Source organism: Urocitellus parryii, chromosome 6 (assembly GCF_045843805.1).
Source record: "Urocitellus parryii isolate mUroPar1 chromosome 6, mUroPar1.hap1, whole genome shotgun sequence".
Taxonomy (NCBI): Eukaryota; Metazoa; Chordata; class Mammalia; order Rodentia; family Sciuridae; genus Urocitellus; species Urocitellus parryii.
In genome coordinates, this window is record NC_135536.1 from 31696617 (window position 1) to 31720055 (window position 23439).

Sequence of the window (23439 nt, forward strand, 5' to 3'; positions counted from 1 at the left end):
ATCGTGGTTTGGAAACATCTCACTTTAGGAGAATGGGAAGTGGAAAGGAGACTGGGCTAGGAATTCAAATTAGCTTGAAGTCTTCTACCCCCTCCTCCCACCCCAGCCTCCACTTCAAGGGCTGGACTGGCCAGAGCTAATATGCATTTGGCCCAAAGTCTGCTTTAAAACATGGATTTTATCCCCAAGCATGTGTGTTTCCACAGCAGCAGGGGCTAATACTCTACCCAGAAGTTCAGCCTGCAAAGATTCAAGCACCTTTACAAAGAAGCTAAGGCCTAGCTGAGGGCAAACCCGAAGAGCCCAAGGCCTGTGTAAACTTGTTCTTGATTCTCTTTTGCCACCTAGTGGCATTTCACCTCTCCAACACTATTTTTTTCTTCCAGAGATCCTTCGTCCTCACCCATGCAACCTCTCTGCTGTTATAATCTGCACAGCAGCCACGTGGTGCTTTAAACAGGCCCTCCCTGCCTCTGCTTACAACCCTGTGGGGCTCCACATTGTACTCGGAGTGGAAGTCCCAGCCCTTCCAGTGTTCTCTAAGGCTTCCTACAGTCCGCCTCTGGCACCTCTCTTAACCCCTCATTCACTTTCTCTGGCCACACTAGTCACCTTGCCATTCCTCCAGCCCCCACCCCTCCGGGGGACACTTGTGTGCTTTAACACTGGTATTGGACTCCTTTCTCTCTCCCTCCCTCCCTCTGTCTCTCTCTGGAACAGTTTTCCTCCAGCAGAGGGTGACTGACTCTTCATCTTCAAGTCTCTGTCCCAGAGTCACCTACTTCCATGACCCTACTCAAAAATCACTGCCCACCAACCCCTATCCTGTTCTATATTTTTTTCTTAGTAATTATCACTTTGAGCAAAGTATAGTTATTTATTTACTTATTTTGATACTGGAGATTGAACCCAGGGGCACTTTAACCACTGCACCATATCCTCAGCCTCCCCTTTTTAAAAAATATCTTTAGTTTTAAATGGACACAATACCTTTATTTATTTATTTATTTTAATGTGGCACCGAGGATCGAACCCAGTGCCTCACAAGTACGAAGCACGTGCTCCACTCCTGACTTACAACCCCAGCACCCCCAGCCCTGTTTATATTTTATTTATTTAATTTAAAAAAAATATTTTTAAGTTGTTAATGGACCTTTATTTTATTTATTTGTATGTGATGCTGATAATCGAACCCAGTGCCTCACGCATTCTAGGCAAGCATGTTACCACTGAGCCACAATTCCAGTCCCTATATTTTTATTTTTTTAATTTAGAGAAAAGGTCTCATTAAGTTGCTTAGGGTCTTGCTAAGTTGCTGAGGCTGGTTTGAACTTGTGATCCTCCTTCCTTGGCCTTCCCAGCCACTGGAATTACAGGTATATGCCACCATGCCTGGCTTTATTTATTTATTTATTTATGGTACTGAGGATTGAACTCAGGGCATTGGATCACTGAGCCACATACCCAGCCATATTTTTATTTTATTTAGAGACAAGGTCTCACTGAGTTGCTTAGCACTTCACCATTGCTGAAGCTGGCTTTGAACTTGCAATCCTCCTATCTCACCACCCCAGTCGCTGGGATTACAAGTGTGTGCCGTCACGCCCAACCTATATTTATTTTTTTAATGTCTTTCCTCAATGGAATGTAAGCTCCAGAAAGGCAGGGACTTTAATCTTTTTTTGTTCACAGAAGTATCCCAAGTACCTTGCCACATAGAAGTTAATATCTGTTGACAATACAAATAAAGCTGAACCTGAAATTACCTTTTTTTTTTTTTTTGTACGAGGGACTGAACCCAGGGGTACTTAGCCACTGTCACTGAGCCACATCCCAAACCCTTTTATATTTTTTTTTTAAATTTTGAGACAGGTCTCACTGGTGGCTTTGAACCTTCGATCCTCTTGCCTCAGCCTTCTGAGCCACTGGGATTACAGGCGTGTCCCACCACACCTGGCTGAGATTACCTCCTATTTACAGGTGAATTCTGAAAACAAAAATACTATTCATCTTGGTTTCCCAGGCCTTCCCCTCCACAGATGATGATGCTTTTCTGACTGACTGTCGAAGTGTCATACTGTCATGGGAGTCCCTGGAGCAGCCTCTACCCAGGCTGTAACCATCACGAGGAATAGGAATTACTCCATGAAGAAAGGGCTGGGGCAGGGCAGCATTTCAAATGTAATCACTTGGGTAATGATTAAGTTTTGCAACTTTCAATGAAATAGGGAGGGAAAGAGAAAGAATGAGAGGTGTTGGGCACCTTCTCCCATAAAGTCAGGTGCCCTTGGTCAGCACCTGGAATTGGAGAGGCCCAGAGAAATGAATCATCTTAGCACAGCTGAGTTCCAGGGGTGGTGCTGAGCATTGTGACTGGGATGAGTCATCCACTTCCCTTGTCTCCTCCAGCATCTCCAAAAGATAAGCCGTACACCTGCCTGACACGAAACCATACAAACTGACCTTCTAAGCTATTCTACCTGTTCCTCGGGTCAGAGCAAAAACAATCCTTAACACCACTGATTGAATCTCCCCTGAATCATGAACCAGTGGTGTATGTAGGAAGAGATGACAGCTCTCCCTGAAATTCATTTGGGTTGACACCTTGATCAGGTGCTTTATTAAACAGTCATTAAAACCATGTGGCCTGGGTCCAATTACTGTATACTCTTTGAATTTGTGGATTCAAGCTTCCTCATTGCTGAACACGTTTAGGCAGGTTCAGCAGCTCTATAGGCATCCACTTATTTAGGATATGTAAGTGGAGAGGCATGAACCTGATTCATTTCCTGATCTCACCCCAGGAAAGCTCTCCAGTTCACCCCCAAGCAGAAGCAGCATAGCTCAGATCGGCTCTTAAGGAGTTAGCAGTGAGCAGAGGCACTCAGAGGTCTGACAGCCCAGAAGAGTTGGATACAGCCTCAGCCCCCTGAACAGGAGTCACAACGCAAGGACTAAATAGGGAGGTGAGACCTGCAGCAAGATACTGTGACAAGAAAGGATGGAGAAGGAAGGATGGTTCTGACCAGATGAAGAATGAGCAGATGGACAAAGGAGGGACTCAGGTTAGGGGAGATGAGGATACACGGGGGTGGGGGAAGTAGAGTGAGGGACAGTGATGTTAAAGATGGAGGCATGAGATAGAAAAACAATGGGGACATGAGGATTTGGAGTTGGAGATATGGAGGGGATGAGACACAGACACAGAAACATGAGGACACAGGGAGGATGAGGCCTGAAGAAGAGAAGGCAGAACAAAGAAAGAGGCAATAGGGACAGAATGCTGGAAGGTAGGGATACAAGGGGAATGAGGCCATAGATTTAGGGGACAGGGTCACAGTAGCTGTGGGCACACAGAGGGAGAAGAAGAGATGAGACAGAGTGAGGAAAGGAGACACAGTATGGTAAGCAGGGTCTGGTGGTGCACACCTGTAATTCAGTGGCTTGGGAGCCTGAGGCAGAAAGAATCACAAGTTCAAAGCCAGCCTCAGCAATTTAGTGAAGCCTTAAGCAACTTAGTGAGACTCTGTCTCAAAAATTAAAAGGACTGGGGATGTGGTTCAGTGGTTAGGGATCCCTGGGTTCAATCTCTGGTACCAAAAAAAAAAGAAATAAAGAAAAAGAGAGACATGGTATGGTAGAGAGACTAGCTAGAATAAGCAGATAAAGGAAGGCAGTATTCTCAACTGCATACTTCTGAATACCTCTGCTGTCTCTTCCTAGCAAACCCAGCCTTCCATCCTGACAGGTCCTCTCAGGAGAGATGACACCAGCCAGACCAGGATTCTACCCCCTGCTGCTGCTCCTGCTGCTGGGACTGTGGGTACCTGAGGCCCCAGTCAGTGCCAAGCCCAAGAACATGACCTCATCTCAGTGGTTTGAAACTCAGCACGTGCAGCCCAAGCCGCAAGCATGCAACTCAGCCATGGGTCATGTCAACAAGTTCACAAAACACTGCAAAAACCTCAACACCTTCCTGCATGAATCCTTCTCCAGTGTGGCCACCACCTGCCAGACCGCCAACATAACCTGCAAGAACAACCATAAAAACTGCCACCAGAGCTCAGGACCTGTGTCCCTCACCATGTGTACACTCACCTCAGGGAAGTATCCGAACTGTAGGTACAAAGAGAAGCATCTGAATGCACCTTACATAGTAGCCTGTGACCCTCCCCAGAAAGGGGACTCTGAGAAATTTCAGTTGGTTCCAGTGCACTTGGATGAAGTCCTTCAGGTTTCCAGACTTTCTGACTCTTTGGTTGGGTCTTAATTCCTTCTCCAGGCCTCTGCACCGATCCTCCTTGGCTCCTTCTCCACCCAGAGTGTTCTCTTCCTTTCATCTCTGAGGGCTCTTCCTGGTTCAGGCTCTTTGGAGAAGCTGACAGGGAGCTGAGGCTGATACGTTGGTGGGCTGAGCTCCGAGAAGATGGTCTTTCATCTTTTAATTGCTGTTTTCCCAGAAACTTATCCCCAAGAGAGGGGCTGAGCAAACTCAGGTTCATAGGTTCCCTGGTCTATACCTTTAAACATCTCTCCCTCATCCCATCTTGTCATGATAGCATGATAAGAGAGGAAATAAATGGAGAAGGGGTGAATAGAATTTATAGACAGCTCTGTTTCCATTCCTAAACCAGAAGTCTTCCCAGCTCTGATGTAGGGGTCACCTGTATGGGGAGAGGGGGTCAGAAGGAAAGAGGAAGACAAAGAAATGCCACATGATATTTATATAACACGTCACACTTTTCACAATATATCCACAGGAATCCTGACAGGGATTGCTTGCCTCCTTTATGGACGAGGAAATTGAGATTTCAGAAGGCTTAATCAATTAAAGAGCTTGTCTGATTGGTTAGAAGCAGCACCTGGAATTGAAAATTGATGCCCTAAATCTCAACACAGTGCTACTAAACCAGTTGGGTATAAAAGCAGACCAAAACAGATACAAGAGGAGAAGTAGGTTAGAGTTCACCCATGCCGAAAGGAGTACTGAGAGTCCTACAGAGCCAGTTACCCTGTGTTGGCTGCAATCAAGGTCATTACCTCTCCAGCCAAGAGATCTTTTTATAAGGTGCCCGGGGATCTTGATTCATTCTCTCTCTCCCTCTCTAACTGCCCCTCCCCCTTCTCAAGCCCACTGCTATTCTGACCTGGGCTCTGGGCCTGGTTCTGGGTAGATCCCTTTGGCCTGAAGGCATAGGGTAAGGGGAGTGTCCCAGCTTCATCCCTCTGTTCTGGGATCACATTTCCCTTGACCTTAAGGGACTTCCGTGGCCCAGAGCCTGCTTGTCACAAACAGCCTGGTGGAGCTGCCAGAGCTTCCTTCCTCGTGATAATGATCTCCCTGCCTCAGTGCTTCCCTGGCTCTCCGGGCTGGCAGCCTGCCCAAGACTGAGGGGCTGAGATGTGGAAATGCCGCCTCCTTGTCCCCCTTGGCTGCAGCCACCATTGCTGCTTCTAGTGAACAGAGCTACAGATGCTCTGGCTTTATATTGGCTCAGTCCTAAAAGCCCCTTCTGCATTGCCCGCATCCCTGACCATCACCAGCCCCTTCTCTCTTCCTTCATCACAGTCCCAAACAAACTGCACTGTGTCCCCTGCCCACCCTGTTTCAGACCCAATCACACTGCTAGACCTTCCCAGCCCTGTAGAGGGTTCTACTCATCCCTCCCCAGCCCTGCTCCATCACTCCTAACCAGAACCCGAAAAAACTTTGTGTCCTGAAAGAAGTGGGTGTAAATCCTGTCCCAGTTGTTCCTGGCTATGTGACCTTGAGCAAATTACTGAACATTTCTGCAGGTCTGTCCACAAAGCAAAATGGAAATAGTTTTACCTACCAAACAGGATTGCAGGAAGATTTAGAAGTGATATTTAAGAAACTCTTAAATGGGTAATGGCAACGAGTCATAGTGGTGATAGTAGCAATATCCAGCTTTGACAAATAGCAGACCAGGGCAAATACCCCATGCAAGTTTCTCAAGGACTTTATTCTACTAAAGTAAAGCCCATGCATGGGTTAGAGGATGAGCCCTGAAGCAGGGTCCTGCTAGAGACCAGGGAGAAGGTAGAAGGAGGATAATCAAAAGAAAGGAGAGGCTGGGCGAGGTGGTGTATACCAATAATCCCAGTGGCTGGGAAGGCTGAGGCAGGAGGATAGCAAGTTCAAAGCCAGCCTCAGCAACTTGGCAAGACCCTAACCAACTCAGTGAGACCCTGTCTCTAAATAAAAATATTAAAAAGGGCTCGGGATGTGGCTCACTGGTTAAGTGCCCCTGGGTTCAAGCCCTAGTACCAAAAAGAGAGAAAGAGGCTGGAATAATTACAGCCTTGGGGAACAGAACACTGAACAATTCAGACAGAATGTGAGGCCAGTAAGTTGAGGAGTTAGCCTTCACAGGCTGGAAAGTAGAGGAGCACTAACTGCACATTGTGGCCAAATGCCACACAACTGAGTGTGAAAGTCTATATTTCCTGGAAACAGAGCATTGCCATCATAGAATGGGCTTCTGGAATACTCACACAAATCTGAAGTTTCATCTTAAATCCTTATTTTGTAGTCTTGTAGTCACCATACTATACATTTATCATTCTAAATAGATAATTTGCAACTAAAATGCATAAAAAGACAAGATATTTGTGGGCACCTGATTTTTTCTCTTCGTTTTATTCTTTTTTCACATCTCTTTTTATATTCTTTACTGATGCTTGTTCTTATGGATATTATAGTTTTGTATATAGACATCCTCCTTACAAAATTTTGAACTTGCTAAAATTATGCTTTCAGTGCATCCTAACAGAATGAAAAGACATTCAACTGGGGCTGGGGATGTGGCTCAAGCAGTAGCTCGCTCACCTGGCATGCTCCAGTCACTGGGTTCGATCCTCAGCACCACATAAAAATAAAATAAAGATGTTGTGTCCACCAAAAACTAAACAATAAATATTAAAAATTTCTCTCTCTCTCTCTAAAAAAAGACATTCAATTGGACTTCTTTCTTGACTCACTACCTAAATACTATTAAACACTTTAAAAGAATTCTAAGTGGGGCTGTAGTATACCTCAGCTGTAGAGCACTTACCTAGCATGCACAAGGTCCTGGGTTTGATCTCCAGGAACACACATGGGTGCACACAAGTGTGCACACATGCAAAAAACAAAAGTTCTAAGGTAATCTGTGGTGACAGAGGCTGGAATAATTACAGCCTTGGGGAAGTACTAACTGGGAAGTGGTATGGGGGTGTCTTCTGAAAAGATGGAGATTACAGTGTGAAAACTCATTGAACTGTACACTTAAGATCTGTGTGCCTTACTTTATGAAAGTGAATTAAAATCTTCCAAAATACATAGTTATTAAGGATTCTTAAGGTTGATTTATTTACATGATAAATGCTAATACACCATTGTATTCTAAAAAGGTTATCAATGGGGTGCTCACACCTATAATCCTAGAGACTCAGGTGTCTGAGGCAAGAAGATCAAAAGTTCAAGGCCAGCCTCAGCAATTTAGCAAGTTCCCAAGCAACTTAGCAATACTCTGTCTCAAAATAAAACATAAAAAGGGCTGTGGATATGACTCTGTTGTTAAGCTCCCCTGGGTTCAATCCCAGGGACTAAAAATATAAAATAAAATATTATCATATAATTAAATCATAGATAGAATTACAAGATAATTTCTATTATTCTTCCATGTGCTCTTCATTAAATTAAATAGCACTTGTATCATTTATTAAATTGTTATAAATATTTTGGGCTCAAGAAGTACATAAAGTTCTTCCTCAGGTTATATAGCTAACATACTTTCCTCTATTATTTATATTACCTGTGAACTAATTTTGTCTTTTTTGATTATGTGAAAATTTTAAGAATTATTTTATATATAATATTATTATAGGCTTTTACAGCCATTAATTATTAAAATAATTTTTCTTTTCTTTTTTTAATATTAGTTTTTTAGTTGTACACAATACCTTTATTTTGTTTATTTGTTTTTATGTGTTGCTGAGGATCAAACCCAGGGCCTCGCATGTGCTAGATAAGCGCTCTACTGCTAAGCCACAACCCCTGCCAAAATATTTTTTCTTATAATAATAAATATGTATTTATACTTCCAGTTGATGACAGATTTTTAAAACTTTTAAAAGTTCATAAGGGGAATTTCACTGCAATATCTCACCAATATTTCACCAATAGTTGAAAGTGACACTTTGATGTTAACAGTGAATCCAAATGTCCTGCCTTGTTCTCAAAACTGCTGTTTTAGCTCATTGTATTTCACAGTTACCCATTCCCTCAAATGATCTTGATCAAAGTCAAGTTTAGCTATGCCAGGTATAATGTTGAAACAGACATTTGGCTAGTGAAGTTCAAGATAAAAATAATTTGGGCCAAAAACCCAGGTTGGCTGAACCTCGAAGCATTCTTACTTGAAAGTTAAAGAATGGAGGGGAAAGTTAAAGAAATGAAAAAGTAGACTGATGAGTTATGAAAGATTTCTGTTTCAGGGGTGGGATCCTGGAGGTGGGTGGAAGACAGGGGATCCAGGGGACTGAGACCCACCCTTGACTAGATAATTTTAAAGAAAATTGCTTCAATCTGGATCCAAGGAGCATAAATGAAGTCCAGTAAAGAACATAACCCTAGAAGTAGAGCAGAAGTGAGCTGGCTTTCCTAGGAAAGCAACTAACTATCTGAGACAGATTAGGTAGGAGACTTCTACAGCTCCTTAATTCCCAAAAGTCTCCACATACTGCAGTAAAAGAGCCATTGACACTATGAAGAGAACTAACAGGATGAATGTAAAGAGAAGGCTTCTGACTGAAAGGGCAGGGTGTCGAAAGAGGAAATGCCCTTGAAATTGGGACTCTTCTCTTCACATTGATTTCTTTGGCCCTTTTTATGTTGTCAGTGGCTCCAGGAGAGAACACTTGAGCTATGGTAGCAAAAAGCGCACACAGTAGCAACACCCAGGGGTTTCTCTTTGGGAGAACATGACCCATTTCACCACATTTCTTCTGAGCTCCTGGATGACTGGGTTTCAAAGTGCTCAAAGACTTCAGATTCTCATTTTAAAGTCCTCCTCCTTCCCCCATTCCACCATCAAGAAGCAAAAAGAGGGCTGGGCTTGTGGCTCAGTGGTAAAGCCCTGGCCTAGCATATGTGAGGCACTGGGTTCCATCCTCAGCACCACATGAAAATAAATAAATAAAATAAAGGTATCATATGCATCTACAACTAAATATATTTTTTAATAAAAAAAAGAGGCAGAAAGAAGAGCAATTACAACTTTTGCTTAGGTGTTTACCTCTGGGAGACTCCAAAGCCAGTAATCTTGTAGCATCCATGAAACCACAGAAGCATGAGAAAGCCCACATGGCTAGAAAGCCCACAGTTTACAAAGGAGAGGTAACAAAAGATATCACCATAATTAAAAAATATATACACTAAGACAGAAATGCCTCTTAACTTAGGGAGATGGGAGTTTCCTCATCCATAGATACCACCTTTCTAAGAGTATTATATGGATTAAATGCAATGAGGCATATAAAGCACTTAGTGGCTGGCTTGTAGGGAAAGTTGGAGAAGCATTAGCACTTTTTTAATAATGTATTTATTACCATGGTGTCAAATGTGGAGAGGTCAAACCTGTGATGAGAGGAGTAGGCCCAACTTCTAGGACAGAACAAAGGATTGAAACAAAGTAAGCCAAATACCTCTTCATCATCCACTTGCCCAAAAATCTCCTATTCAAAAAAAAAAAAAAAAGTAAGTTTCAAGATCAGATACAAAAAGACAATATGCGTTAATTTTTCTAGGTAAGATCATTTTCAGAGGTAGAGGGTGCATTCAATGGGAAAGGTGAAAAATGTCTATCAAGAATTTCTGTTGGGCTGGGGATGTGGCTTAAGCGGTAGCGCGCTCGCCTGGCATGCATGCAGCCTGGGTTCGATCCTCAGCACCACATACAAATAAAGATGTTGTGTCCACCGAAAACTAAAAAATAAATATTAAAAAATTCTCTCTCTCTCTTAAAAAATTTTTTTTCTGTTAAGGCCTGGGGATATAACTGAATTGGTAGAGTGCTTGCCTCACATGCACAAGGCCTTGGGTTCAATCCCCAGCATTAAAAAAAAAAAAAAAATAGAATTTCTGTTAAGACAACTTTACTTAAGAGAAATTTTTCTTAGCTCTGCCCTCCATAAATCCAAGAATCCAAAGATATGAAAAGAAGTCAGGAGACTGAGGGCCACTAATTTTTGATGGTACCATCTGTGACCACTCCTATCCAAAGGGTTCAATTATCACAGCAATTGATGGAGAGCAGGCTCTGATGACATTTACAACTTCCTCTCCTGAGATATTTAAGCCTTAAGTGACTTTAGTATCCGCTCACCTCCATCATGAAAGACCATTTATATTTTTCTCTCCCTCTGATTCAGCTCCATTTTCTAGTTCATCTTTTATTACTAAAACTCTCCACCAATGTTCATGGCTCATGATCCTCCACTGCTTTCCAATCAATAAATAACTTTAGGAAAACATCATGGTCATTACTTTCTATAGCTTTTACATGAAAACTTAATTGAACCTACACATTTAAAACATGAACTGAACCTAGCATGAATTAGTACAAATTCTTGCTTGGGCCATGGCATTTGTCACAAAATGGAATATCACATCTACATGGCTTGAGACTCTTTTAGTAGATAGTCATAAAATTACAATGTTGCAAGATGTCTAGTGACTCAGAAATTATCTAATTCTGCCTTTCTCATTTAGAAAATGAGAAAAATAAGACACAGTTAACTTAAACATGTGCCCAAGATTGCATGACTAGTTTAGGCAAGAATTTAGATTTTAAAAATTAGTCTAGTGATGTTTCCAAACTGGAACTCTAATTAATGATCCCAAATAGATCATTTTCCAAGGTCAAATTCACCATACATAGACAGCAAATCAATCTGCAAATGGGCAGACTCCCAGATTTGAGGGAAAAACCCTGCTCATCCAAAAGAGTGTTGAGTGCCCATGATCCTGACATATTTGCACTTCCACCCTTCACCTGAATACTCCTATTGTATCAGTCAGAAGGCAAAGAAAACAGCACTCAAGGACTTGAGGACAGTGTTGGTCAGTTTTCATCACTGTAACCAAAATATCAGACAAGAGCAGCTCAGAGGAGGAAAAGTTTATTTTGGAGGTCCAGTCCATGATTGACCAGATCCATTGCTCTGGGCTGGAGGTGAGATAGAACATAATGATGAAAGGGCATGCTGGAGGAAAGAAAGCTGCTCACTTCTTGGCAGCCTGGCAGCAGTGGGAGAGGAGTGTGGAGCCAGGTACAAAATATAATCCCCAAGACCTACTTCCTCCAGTCATGCCCCACCTGCCTTTAGTTACCACCCAGTAATCTATTCAGATTATACGTCGATTAGGTTACAGCTCATAACCTAATCACTTTCCCTCTAAAAATTTCTTCATTATCCTGTGAGCTTTTCACGAGACATCTCATATCCAAACCATTAACAATGATAAACTAGTCAAGCATGACCCTGGCTATTTGAGCTTTAAATAAGGACATACAGCAAGAGTCATAGCCTTCACCTCCGTCTGCTGCTCAAGGACAGGAAAAACCCATCTGGTAGTGCTCAAGGTGGGCCTGACGCATCCTGAGGCATTTTATCTGAGGTAAGGGTCCCCATTCTCTATCCTCAAGGTTGGCATATCCAGCATTCAGTTTCCGTGGTAAATTAGAGCGATGGTTCCCAGACTTTCCCCTGTAGTGCTAGCAATGGCAAAGGAAAATTCAATAAAATATTCAAAGTCATGCCCCCAAAGCATGAGCTTTCCTTGAAGTCTTTCTTTCACTTAAATAATATTTATAAAATAAGCTTATGCACGGATATCATAGATGTTGTCTTAAACTTTCACTTGTTATCATGATGGATTTATGTTACTTTCCTAGTTTTCATAGCTGCACTGTGATTATGTAGACAACGGTGTTTGTAATTAAGGAATAGTCCCTTAAGTATTAAGGAGTCATGGGTATCGAGTCGGTAACTCATTCTCAAATGGCTCATAAATGTCAACAATTGGGGAATTGAGATGATGCATGTAGGGGAGTTCTGTGTGCTATTTCTGAAACTTTTAATTTGAAATTATTTCAACATAAATATATTTAAAGTTGTAAAAAATATATAATTTCTTTGAATTTTTGATATTCCCAAGCACACAGTTTTATTTTCTATGAATATAATATTTTAAGTCACTTTCCATACTGCCGCCCTCAAAAAAATAGTTTAATTAAATATAGAAGGCGTTTATCTTGTGACTTTGTGTTTATCTGTGTTCTAGAGCCTGGGATAGGAGTACACTGGCCTTAATGAGGTCCTTCATATGATCTTTGTGGGTTTGTATCTCTGACCAATATTTCTCTTTAAAAATAAGGTGAGGCCAGGCACATCAGGCATAGAGGTACACAGCTATAATCCCAGCTGCTCAGGAGGCTGAAGCAGTAGATTCACCAGTTGGAGGCCAGCCTCAGCATCTTAGTTAGACCCTGCCTCAAAATAAGCATTTTTTTTAAAGGGCTGGGAATGTAGCTCGGTGGTAGAGCACTTGCCTAGTATGCACAGGCTCTGGGTTAAATTCACACATACACACACACACACACACACACACACACACACACACATACACACACACACATACACCCACACACAAGATAGGCTAAGTCATGGGAATGGTGTATTAGGAAAGTTCCTTGCATGCCAAAAAATGAGATATAGGCGTAGAGAATTTGGAATAGTGACTGGGACAAAGAAAGCCCTTAGGAAATATTAGCTCTGAATGTTTTTATCATTGACATCATGGTCATCCCCGGGAGGTCTGAAGGTTGTGTGCAGGCTTGTAAATTAAAGGCTGCAGCAGGAATGTGAGGGTAGCCACATGTTTCAGCTCTGGTCAGGTTGAAGACTATGTCCTCTCCCTCATGAGGACAAATCCAGGAATGTGGAACAAAGGAAGACAGTCAACACATCGAGGCAAGATCATGGTGGGGATGGGTACCTGAGAAAAACCCAAAGCATTGCAAAGTAACAAAAATAGATCTAGCAGGACAGGGACAGTCATTGGGAAGAGAGTGGGGCTCCCAGGAGTGTGGCAACTGGATTCCATGAGATGTTAACTCTAAGACTCTGAGCTTATAAACCAGGGTCCAAGGTATTCCCATGAATCTTTAGAGCCAGGAGCCCCCTCTTAGAAGAGAATCCCTCTTAAAGGAATTTGTTATAACTTCTGGAAGCTTCAGACAAAGCTTCTGCCTCAATCTGAGACTCACCTAACTTGCCTGCACTGATTATTGCCTCTTTGCCAAGATCTCAGATCCCAGGCAAACAGACCAGAGAAACAGAGACAAATCAGCCTGTTATTCTCCAGAGCTGCTCAGGGACAGGACACTGACCTCAAGTCTTCACATGCTTCTGGTTTCTCTTTTGGCTTTTCCAACCCAAGCTTGCCTCTACAGTTTCACAGATTTCTATGCTGTTTGTATTACCGTTATCTATTCTGTCTTCTTTTCCCCAAATATATTGCTAGACATGCTCACAAAGTAATTGGGAATGTAAATATAGTTGTTATGGTTTCAATATTAGGTGTCTCTCCAAAGCTCATGTGTGAGACAATGCAAGAAAGTTTAGAGGTGAAATGATTGGGTTATAAGAAGTTCAACCTAATCAGTGCATTAATTCCCTGATAGGGATTAACTGAGTGGTAACTATGGGCAGAGAAGGTGTAGCTGGAGGAGATGGGTCCCTAGGGGCGTGCCTCTGAGGTATATATTTTGTCCTTGCTGAGCAGAGCTCTCTCTCTGCTTCTTGGTGGCCATGTCCCCAGCTGCTTTCTTCTGCCACACTCTTCACCATGAGGTTCTGCCTCGCCTCAGGTCCCAAGGAAAAGAGTCAGCCATCTGTGGATCTTTGAAACCATGAACCCCCAAATAAACTTTTCCTCCTCTAAAATTGTTCTTGTCAGGTCTTTTGGTCATAGAGGTGAAAAAGCTGACTAAAACATATCAACTCGTTCTCACTTATGAATTAGCATTGCATTCATGAATTAGCCAGAAAACAATGATGGGAGCAACTGGCCAGTTAAATGCCAGGACCATTGATAGAAGTAGATGCTTCTTGCAGTCACCTGTCCCGACCCCAAGCAGTCCAGCATGAATGTGTAAATTGTTTGGCATAAATTTGGCTAAAAGATCTCCTATGCTGTGTCCAGAGAAACAGGACATTGGCCTCCGAAGTTCACCTTGATCCCTTCGTTCAGCTTGGCTCTGTGTGGATCTTATTTCCAGCCTTCTGTAGCCCAGCTTGTCTCAGTCTTGGCGCCTCCAGAGAGCAGCAAGAGCAAGGTGCTTCTCCCACCCTCTCATCAGGACCTTTAGCTTTCAATTTATCATAAGAGTTTTCTCACACATAATCTTTATAAATATATCCCATCATTGCCCTCTACTGGGGCAACGCGGGACCTAGTGCTAATTCTGGTCCTAAGCAGAGGTTTGAAAAACATATACCCCCCACGGCCCTCAGCAATAGCAGAGGAGTCCCCTTTAGAACCCTCCTTCCTGAGGTCAGTGTCTCCCTCCCCCGAGGCTTTTTAGAGGGTAAAGCCTGAAGAACCCTACTAGGGTGGCTCTAGTCGTTCAAAGATTGCGTTTTAGCAGCAGCATTGGTGCTGGTCTGCTTCACTTCAGTACCCAGATAGTTTTCTGATATCCTTGCCTATCCCTCCTGGGGTTTCCTGAAAAAAAAAAAAAAGGTCTTTGGGGAGGAAGTTGCTTAATCTCCATTCCTCTTCTTTCAAGCTACCTCAGAGTCTTCTATTAGGCCTCTCCTTGTATTCTAGTGTAGCTGCTAAGACTTTTTTTTAAATTTTTTAAATAATAACTTTATTTAATTTATTATGTGATGCTGAGGATCTGATTCAATGCCTCACCTGTGCTGGGCAAATGCTCTAACACTGAGCCACAACTCTAGGGACCCCCACCTTTTTGTACTGGGCATTGAACCCACGGGTGCTCGCTCTACCACTGAGCTACATCCCCAGCCCATTGGTTATTATTATTATTTTTTATTTCATTTCTAGGTTGACCAGACTGGTTTTTTAACTTGAGATCCTCCTGCCTCAGCCTTCTGGGCCTCTGGGATTATAGGCATGTGCCAGCCTGGCTGCTAACACTTTGTTTTTCCTTGTTCCATAGAGTTTTGGAGCCAGGGGGCATTTAATAAATTATTCAACTGAAAATCTTTGTGTTACAAATGACAAGGAGACGGAGGACCAGCATAGAGACTGAGGCCAGCACCTGATTCCTGTGTGTCCCTGTGAGCCAGCCAAAGGCCAGGTCTCAAGGGAGAGGGAAAAACAGAAAGCAAGTTGAAGACAAGTTATCGTGGAGATAAAAGGAAGTCCAGTCTCATTAGAATACTATTTTGTTAGAGTACTGGTATTTTGTTAGAGAAGTAGGAGAGTACTGGTAAGGGATGGGTGGACTGGACATAGGCTGAGTAGAAGAAGGTTTTGATGCCAGGCGGAGGAGGTTGAATTTTGCCCTGTATGAAAGGGAACCACTGAGGATTTTCTTTAAGAGGGAAAAGATATAGGGAAAGGAGTGTTTTACCAAGACTCATCCAACAATATTATATATGCTCAATTAGACCCAGGAGAAAGTGGGACACATAGGAGATGATGACAGTCATCCAGATAGGAGGTAGAAAGGGAAAGAAGAGAAGCAATAAGATTGGCCTCATGTGCCCCAAGGCTTTGAGCATGCTGGATATTCAGTAAGTTAGCTACCTAATTGATACAGGGATGAAGAAGGGAAAGTCAACTGAAAGTGTCAAAAAAAACCCAAGGGTTTTTCTCACACCCTATCATAAGATCCTATCGGAGCAATATAGCTTTCAATTTATCATACAGAGTTTTCTCACACATAATCTTTATAAATATATCCCATCATTGCCCTCTACTGGGGCAATGCGGGACCTAGTGCTAATTCTGGTCCTAAGCAGAGGTTTGAAAAACATATACCCCACACTGCCCTCAGCAATACTAGAGGAGGTGAATTCTGAGACAGTAGAACTGGCTGCATGACAGGTAGTAAAGATCCATGTCAGTGGAGGTATTCAGGCTCAAATCCATTTGGAGAAACATTATAAAGAATATGCTTATGAGCTTCCCTGGTGGTGCACACCAGAATATACCTCCAATCAGTAACAGACAGACCTCTGAAGTGCCTCCGAGCTTGGGTATCCCACGAAGCTGGGTGGATGTAAAGTCAGCAACGTGCCTGACCCAACCTCATGCAATTGACTAGAACTTAGTGTTTTTAATGTCTGATTCAGTATTCTTACCACTTCACTATTTCACATTTGCATCTTGAGTCATCTCAAGGGAGGAATTTAAGTTACACTCTGGGGCTGGCCAGAAACACCCATATAAAAACAAAATCAGTAAGAATTGGTTCTTAAGTGCATTTAACCCTTTTGCGGCCCTGCCTGCATAGAGTGTGAATTGGGGAATCGGAGTGAACTGGTTCTGTCACTCACTACTCCGTTGCTTTGCTTGTTACTCAAAGACAGAGACATTGTCTCCTCAGTTAGAAAATAAATAAATGTAAATATTTCTGTCTCATGTGGGTGCTACAAGATAAATGAGGAGATGTTGTTTCTATCAACAAATAGATCGATAGACACGCTCTGCTTAACTCTTTGTCAAGAACACAGTACACAACAGTGGTGATGTTCAATCTACTTATGACCTTGTGGACACAGCACCAGTCACTCAGAGCCACTCTGGCTCATCTGCCAGACCAGAAACTAACAAGGTGACTGTAAACTCACAAGACAATTATCAATAATCAGGAAAGTAGTGTGGAGCCAGATAGGCCTAATCTTTTTTTTTTTTTTTTTTTTTTTTAGTTGTAGGTGGACACAATATCTTTACTTTTATTTATTTTTATGTGGTGCTGAGGATCGAATCCAGTGCCTCACACGTGCTAGGCGAGTGCTCTACCACTAAGCTACAACCCCAACCCCCCTAATCTTTAATTCTGGCCCTGCCATTTAAACATGTGACCTTAACCTTCCTGAGCCTTGGTTTCTTTTTCTGTAAAATGGGGATAATACCATGGGACCGATAATAATGTGCTGTACATAAAGCACAATGCCTTGACCCATGAAACATCTTTTAAGATGATGGATATATATATATATATATATATATATATATATATATATATATATATATACCAGGGATTGAACCCAGGGGCACTTAGTTACTGAACCACATTCCCAGCCCTTTTTTTGTATTTTATGTAGAGCCAGTGTCTTGTGGAGTTGCTTAGGGCCTCACTTAGTTTCTGAGGCTGGCACTGAACTTGCAATCCTCTTGTCTCAGCCTCCTGAGCCACTGGGATTACAGGCATGTGCCACTGCACCCCACCAATAGCTGTTATTTTTAACAAAGCACCTAGAACATATTAGATGTTCACTAAACAGCAGTCTGTAGTATCCCTTTCCTCCTATTGCTGTTGTAAATCCCTGTACTGACTCAAACCTTATAATGGGGTGTATATTTTCCTGGTTGCTGTCAGTAGTCAACATTACACTGTGTACCATCGGATTTATCACGGATTTATCAGATTTCAACATTTTACCACACCACATTGAATATGTAAAAATCCAGACTCTCATTTAAGATCCTTTTGCAGGAATGTATATAAAATATGTTTTACATTGAAATTATATGACTACAAGTAATTTGTGATCAATGCTGTGCCCTTCTTCATTCATAGTGTTTGGGAATTCCTCCAAAATGAGAAAAATCTAAATAAGATCATTTTCCAATGTAATGTACTTTTCATGCATGCCAAACTTCAAAATAAATAAATTTGACTTTGTTACTTTTGTAATAGTTAAGTAAATATTTGATTTTATATTTGCCTTTTCCTGTATCGGAGCCAGTACATTTTTTCCCAGTCTCAAAGACTGTAGGTCCCTGGAAATCTCCCAGTCCCTAAACACAAAGCCTCTAGTGCTTAATGGATAAAACAGCCCTAAGACTGTGGCAGTTGAGAAGGCTCATGATGAATGACTAGGATCAAATACACAATCAAAGGAACCCCTTCCCCAGGCTGCCTGAGTGAAGCTGGTCAGCTGCAGGGCCAGCACATGTTTGCAACTTAATTGGATTTGGAGCTTGCAGAGTCTGTGGCCAGTCATTTGGTCAGCAGGAAATGTTTAGGCCAGCCCTCGGCTTCTGCTGCCATCCCCACCCAATCACTCCAAAGCCTGGTGGCTTGGATTATAATTGTTAATGAATAATCACTTGATAATCTTTTCATCCCAATGGGAAAGGCTCAAATGAGGGCCTGCAAGAGAGAAATGACATTCTGGGGAAAAAAAGAAATAAAGAGGAAAAAAAAAAATTCACAGTGGTGCTCAAGCCAAGTGCCTGCTGGGTAATTTTTTCTTGGGTCCAAAAATCAGTATTTTGTTTGCTTTGTGGGAAGAACTGCATGAAAAGATTCTTACCATGGGAAGGGGGAGTTCTGTTGGTGAACCAGGCTCCACCTTGGGACAAAGAGACCAACCCCTCAGAAGTTTCACATTCAGAAATGGAGAAGAACATATTTTCTCGAAGGCAGAGGAGTCCCACAAATGCCAGTGGTTGGGATGCTGGATGGAATTCAAGACACCAACACAGATCAAGTCTTGCCAGCTGATGTTATTTGCTTTTTTCCTTGACAATTTTTGCAATATCTACTTACTTCATTACTGTAATTTACCAGATACATATTTATTCATTTATTTCAAATAATTCTTTGAAAATGAAACTGTGCAGGACCATCTTTCACAAAGTACTTGTGTTATTTAATAAACAGAAATAAAAATAAACATAATGAATGTCATCTGTTTTTTTTAAAAAAACTCTCTTCTTCTAATATTATTTTCAGCTGAAGACTCAGCCTGAGGCCTGTTGTCTCTTGAAAGGGAGGAAAAACAAATCCTAGTGAGTATAACAGAATGTTTCCTTCTTGCTCTAAGAGGAAACTTTCTCCCAAATGTTATCAGAAAGGTTAAGAGAAAGTTATTTAAGGTAATGTTCACACACCACCTAAAACCACAAACAGAGACACGCTATGCTCTGCTTCTCTGGGAAGCTCCTTCCCCTTCCCTAGGCAGCTGGCGCTGGACCAAAGGGAAGGGTTGAAAGTCAGGAAGCTCCCAGTCCCTGTGCTGCCACTCATTCAATGGCCTTGGGAAGGGCACTTGCCCTTTCAGGAACTTGAGCTCATTCTCTCTCTAAAATGAGGCCGTCAATTGAGGTGATCTCAAAGATCTCTTCCAGTTCTGACCCTCTATCATTCCAAGGCATTGCCCAGCAGGGCAAAATGTCAGACATGGAAAGAACCCACTCACTGTACAGCTTTACCAGCTGGTGCAGTGATTCCCTGACTCAGTGTGACCATTTTTCTGCAACTTCAGTGAGAAACAGAACTGCAGAGTGGAGAGGAACGAGTCTAACTCCACAATCCTAATCCACCTTTTCCGGGACACCTAAGCCAGACTGGGAGATCTTTGGCCTGTTTTTCCTCAAAGACTGGTTTCCCTTCATGACTACTTCTCAGAGAGTCAAAAAGGAAACAGGGGAGTATGGAAAGAATAGAAGCAGTGGAAGCTTGATTGAAATGTTGTATTTGACATTCTCTAGTAGTGTGGTGATGGGGAATTTCCTTAACTTTTTAGGAGTCTCAGTTTGCTCATGCATATAGAGAGGGTAATTATATTCACTTTATACAACTATTGCGAGGGGTAGACAATAAAAGTATTTATTGAAGGCATAAAAAGTACATTAGCCGCTGGGATCAAAAAGTAAAGTGCAGATGGTCTCCTCAAATATCTTGGGCTGCAGGAACCCTGCAGTAACTGACTTAGGGTATGAAATTCTTGGAAGGACTAGCAGGACTCGCATGGTTACCTACTCACCCATCTACCCCTCCCCTCTGTTCCACTTCCCCCTTAGGAGAAATGGCACCAGCCAGACCAGGATTCTACCCACTGATGCTGCTCCTGCTGCTGGGACTGTGGGTGCTTGAGACCCCAGTCAATGCCAAGCCCAAGAACATGACCTCATCTCAGTGGTTTGAAACTCAGCACGTGCAGCCCAAGCCGCAAGCATGTAACTCAGCCATGGGTCACGTCAACAAGTTCACAGAACACTGCAAGAACCTCAACACCTTCCTGCATGAGTCCTTCTCCAGTGTGGCCACCACCTGCCAGACCCCCAAAATAACCTGCAAGAACAACCATAAAAACTGCCACCAGAGCCCAGGACCTGTGTCCCTCACCATGTGTACACTCACCTCAGGGAAGTATCCGAACTGTAGGTACAAAGAGAAGCATCTGAATGCACCTTACATAATAGCCTGTAACCCTCCCCAGAAAGGGGACTCTGAGAAATTTCAGTTGGTTCCGGTGCACTTGGATAAAATTGTCTAAGGTCTGGGATCCTCTTCCCAAGCTCTGCAAACACTTTTCATTGCTAAGCTTTTCCTCCCTTGAGTTCTTTACTAATCCTTACTGTCTTTGCAAATACCACTTCCCTCCTACCGACCCAAACTCATATTCTCTTGATTCCTTAGAGGGTTTTATGGATGTTCCAAAGGAGGAACAGAGGGGTCCTTCTCTTTATCCTTCACCGCTGCTTATTTTTCTTTCTCAGTGTTTGGTACTATGTGGCTCTTCCAGAGTCAAGCACTGGGGATCTCAGCGTGGTTGGATCCAGGCTCTGTGGAGTAATGGCTTATGTAATTTTGGAGACCTTCTTCTTAAAGAAAAAGAATCTAAAATTACAAGTACAAGATAAGTTAAGGACCTTGGAAGGGCTGTGGTTGGTTGGACAGCCTGGAGGAATCCCAGACAGGGGCAATTATCTAAGGAATTGGTCAGCAGAATCAGTGCTGGGTTCCCTGTGTCAGACAAAGAAATGTGTCTGATTTTGCTGAAATAAAAGACTATGCTTTTCCTGATTGAGTTCATGTTACTGTCTGGAGGGAAGAAGAAAGATATGTAGCTCTTGTTCAGAGGCCCATTGTCTATCTATCTATCTATCTATCTATCTATCTATTTATTTTGGTACCAGGGATTGAACCCAGGACACTTAACCACTGAACTACATCCTCAGCCCATTTTTATATTTTACTCAGAGACAGGGTCTCACTGAGTTACTAAGTGCCTCCCTAAATTGCTGGCTTTGATCCTCCTACCTCAGTATCCCGAGTTGCTGGGATTACAGGTGTGTGCCACCAGGCCCTTCTTAATCTCTGTGGACATCAGCTTCATCTGCCCCAGGTAGGAGGAAGGGTAGCATCCTGATCAAACACAGTCAGGGAGGCCTTGATATTGTCATCCATTTCCTTTAAAGCTGTTTAGAGGTCCCATCTCTTGCAAAGGGGAGGAAGGAAAGAAAGAATAGGCTATGCCCAGGATGCTGAAGCCTGAACCCTTGTTTGTGGTCAATACCTGAGTTCATGCTTCACTAATATAACCCAGATCAGAAGCCTCAGCCTTCTAAAGTGAATTTCCCTTCCTTGGGAATTTCAGAATCAAGACTTACCAAAAGTCTTAATCAGTGCTTGTCTACTAGCTATAGTAAAGGAGCAGTTTTATATGTAATCTGCCTAGACCAATACTCTTATAAAATACAATCAAATGAATTCTAGGAAATGAATAGAACATATAGATAAAGAAAATAAAATCCTCAAATTTTTATTACTAGATTCAATTAACATAAAATTACTCTGTCAACTTGTTGTAAAAGTTTGTTTCTTCTCAATTTCTGTACTTAATAGATAATCAGAGAAAAACATACAGATTATACACATTGACATGCATACAAACCAACACAAGACGTATATAATACACTTTCATACATATATGGGAACACAGGGACACATGTTCACACACATGTATGAGTATGAACAACACACACATACACATGCACACACACTCAATAGCAAGGCACCTCCTCTCCTTTCCTCTACCATTTCTGTTTTTTCTTCACATCTCCCTTCCCATATTTGTAGAGATTTTCCTACACAGGCTATGATTCAGAATAAGGAAAGGATGTTTGTTGAAACATGAAGTAGCAGAGAAAGCATAGAATTCAGAAATTCCAACTCCCAGCCTCCTTCCAAGCTTTCTAGGATTCGAGCTCATTACCAATACCAACACCATCCCACCCGCAACTGCAGCTTCTCTCACAGCAGGCACAGCCCGTCCACACCATGCTCTGCCCATCACCACCACTTAATGTTGATCACTCCTGTGCTTGGAACTAGGGAAGAAGACACACTGGAAGTGAGAGAGAAGCAATACTCTCCCACCACTCTGGCATCTTCCCAGGGTTGTAGGCAGCTCCCTTTCCTGCATCTGCACCTTAAATGATAGTGTTTCTCAGGGTCCTATTCTTAGCTCTGTTTTCTTCTCACATGGCGCTCAATGAACTGATTTTGTCCATGCCTTCAACTGCCATTTACCTACTGTTAAAGGCATTTCTCCAGCCCAGATCTCCCATGGTCTAGGCATGTATGTCCCTGTGCCTGTTGTTTCTGGCCTCAATGTCCTGCAGGCATCTATACACAGAACAGAACAAAGTTTGTGATCACCTGGCTACTAAATGCATCCTCCTCCTGCTGTCTCTTGGGCTTACTTAGTGGAATCATCATATTCAATCATTTAAGGTTATAATCTAAGACACATCATTTTTTGTTTGTTTGTTTGTTTCCTAAATAATTACCCATTTATCCCAGTACTGCCTCAAGAGAGCACAAAAATTCTTGGGCTTTCTCTTTTGATACTGGGGATAGAACCCAGAGGCACTTAACCACTGAGCCACATCCCCAGACCTTTTTATGTTTGTTTTTTGGTGGGTGGAGTACCAGGGATTGAACTTGGGAGCACTCGACCACTGAGCTGAGCTGTGTCCCCAACCCTATTTTGTACTTTATTTAGATACAGGGTCTCACTGAGTTGCTTAGTGCCTCAATTTGCTGAGGTTGGCTTTGAACTTGTGATCCTTCTGCTTCAGCCTCAGGAGCTGCTGGGATTATAGGCGGGTGCCACCACAACAGGCTTTTTTGTTGTTGTTCTTGTTTTATTTTAAGGAAGGGTCTTACTAAATTGCTGAGACTATCCTCAAATCTGCAATCTTCCTGCCTCAACCTCCCAAATCACTGGGATTTCAGATGTGCACCATCAAGTGCAGCTTGAGTTTTTCTTTTCTCCTCTCTTTTCTACCAAATAGCATTGGGTTCCTACATATTATGGTCTTCAAGTGGGCTGTAGTTTGGAAGGACCTAGGCAAACACACCTAGGTTACTGTGA

The 23439-nt window shown here is 42.5% G+C and overlaps 2 protein-coding genes across 2 annotated transcripts; both read left to right on the forward strand.

The window, feature by feature from the left end:
- The first annotated feature begins 2882 nt into the window (after positions 1 to 2882).
- Positions 2883 to 4740, forward strand: LOC113200710 (ribonuclease 8-like). The gene is made up of 2 exons (XM_026414234.2): positions 2883 to 2966; positions 3724 to 4740. The coding sequence occupies exon 2, from the start codon at positions 3764 to 3766 to the stop codon at positions 4268 to 4270; it is 507 nt and encodes a 168-aa protein (XP_026270019.1). The 5' UTR covers positions 2883 to 2966; positions 3724 to 3763; the 3' UTR covers positions 4271 to 4740.
- Positions 4741 to 19992: 15252 nt separating this feature from the next.
- Positions 19993 to 20553, forward strand: LOC113200688 (ribonuclease 8-like). The gene has a single exon (XM_026414188.2). It carries the CDS (start codon positions 19993 to 19995, stop codon positions 20551 to 20553), a length of 561 nt encoding a protein of 186 aa, XP_026269973.2.
- The last annotated feature ends 2886 nt before the right edge of the window (positions 20554 to 23439 follow it).

What these genes read in the sequence shown, in the direction of transcription:
- LOC113200710 (XM_026414234.2), top strand. Translation starts at nt 3,764, where the DNA reads ATGACACCAGCCAGACCAGGATTCTACCCCCTGCTGCTGCTCCTGCTG.
- LOC113200688 (XM_026414188.2), top strand. Translation starts at nt 19,993, where the DNA reads ATGAAATTCTTGGAAGGACTAGCAGGACTCGCATGGTTACCTACTCAC.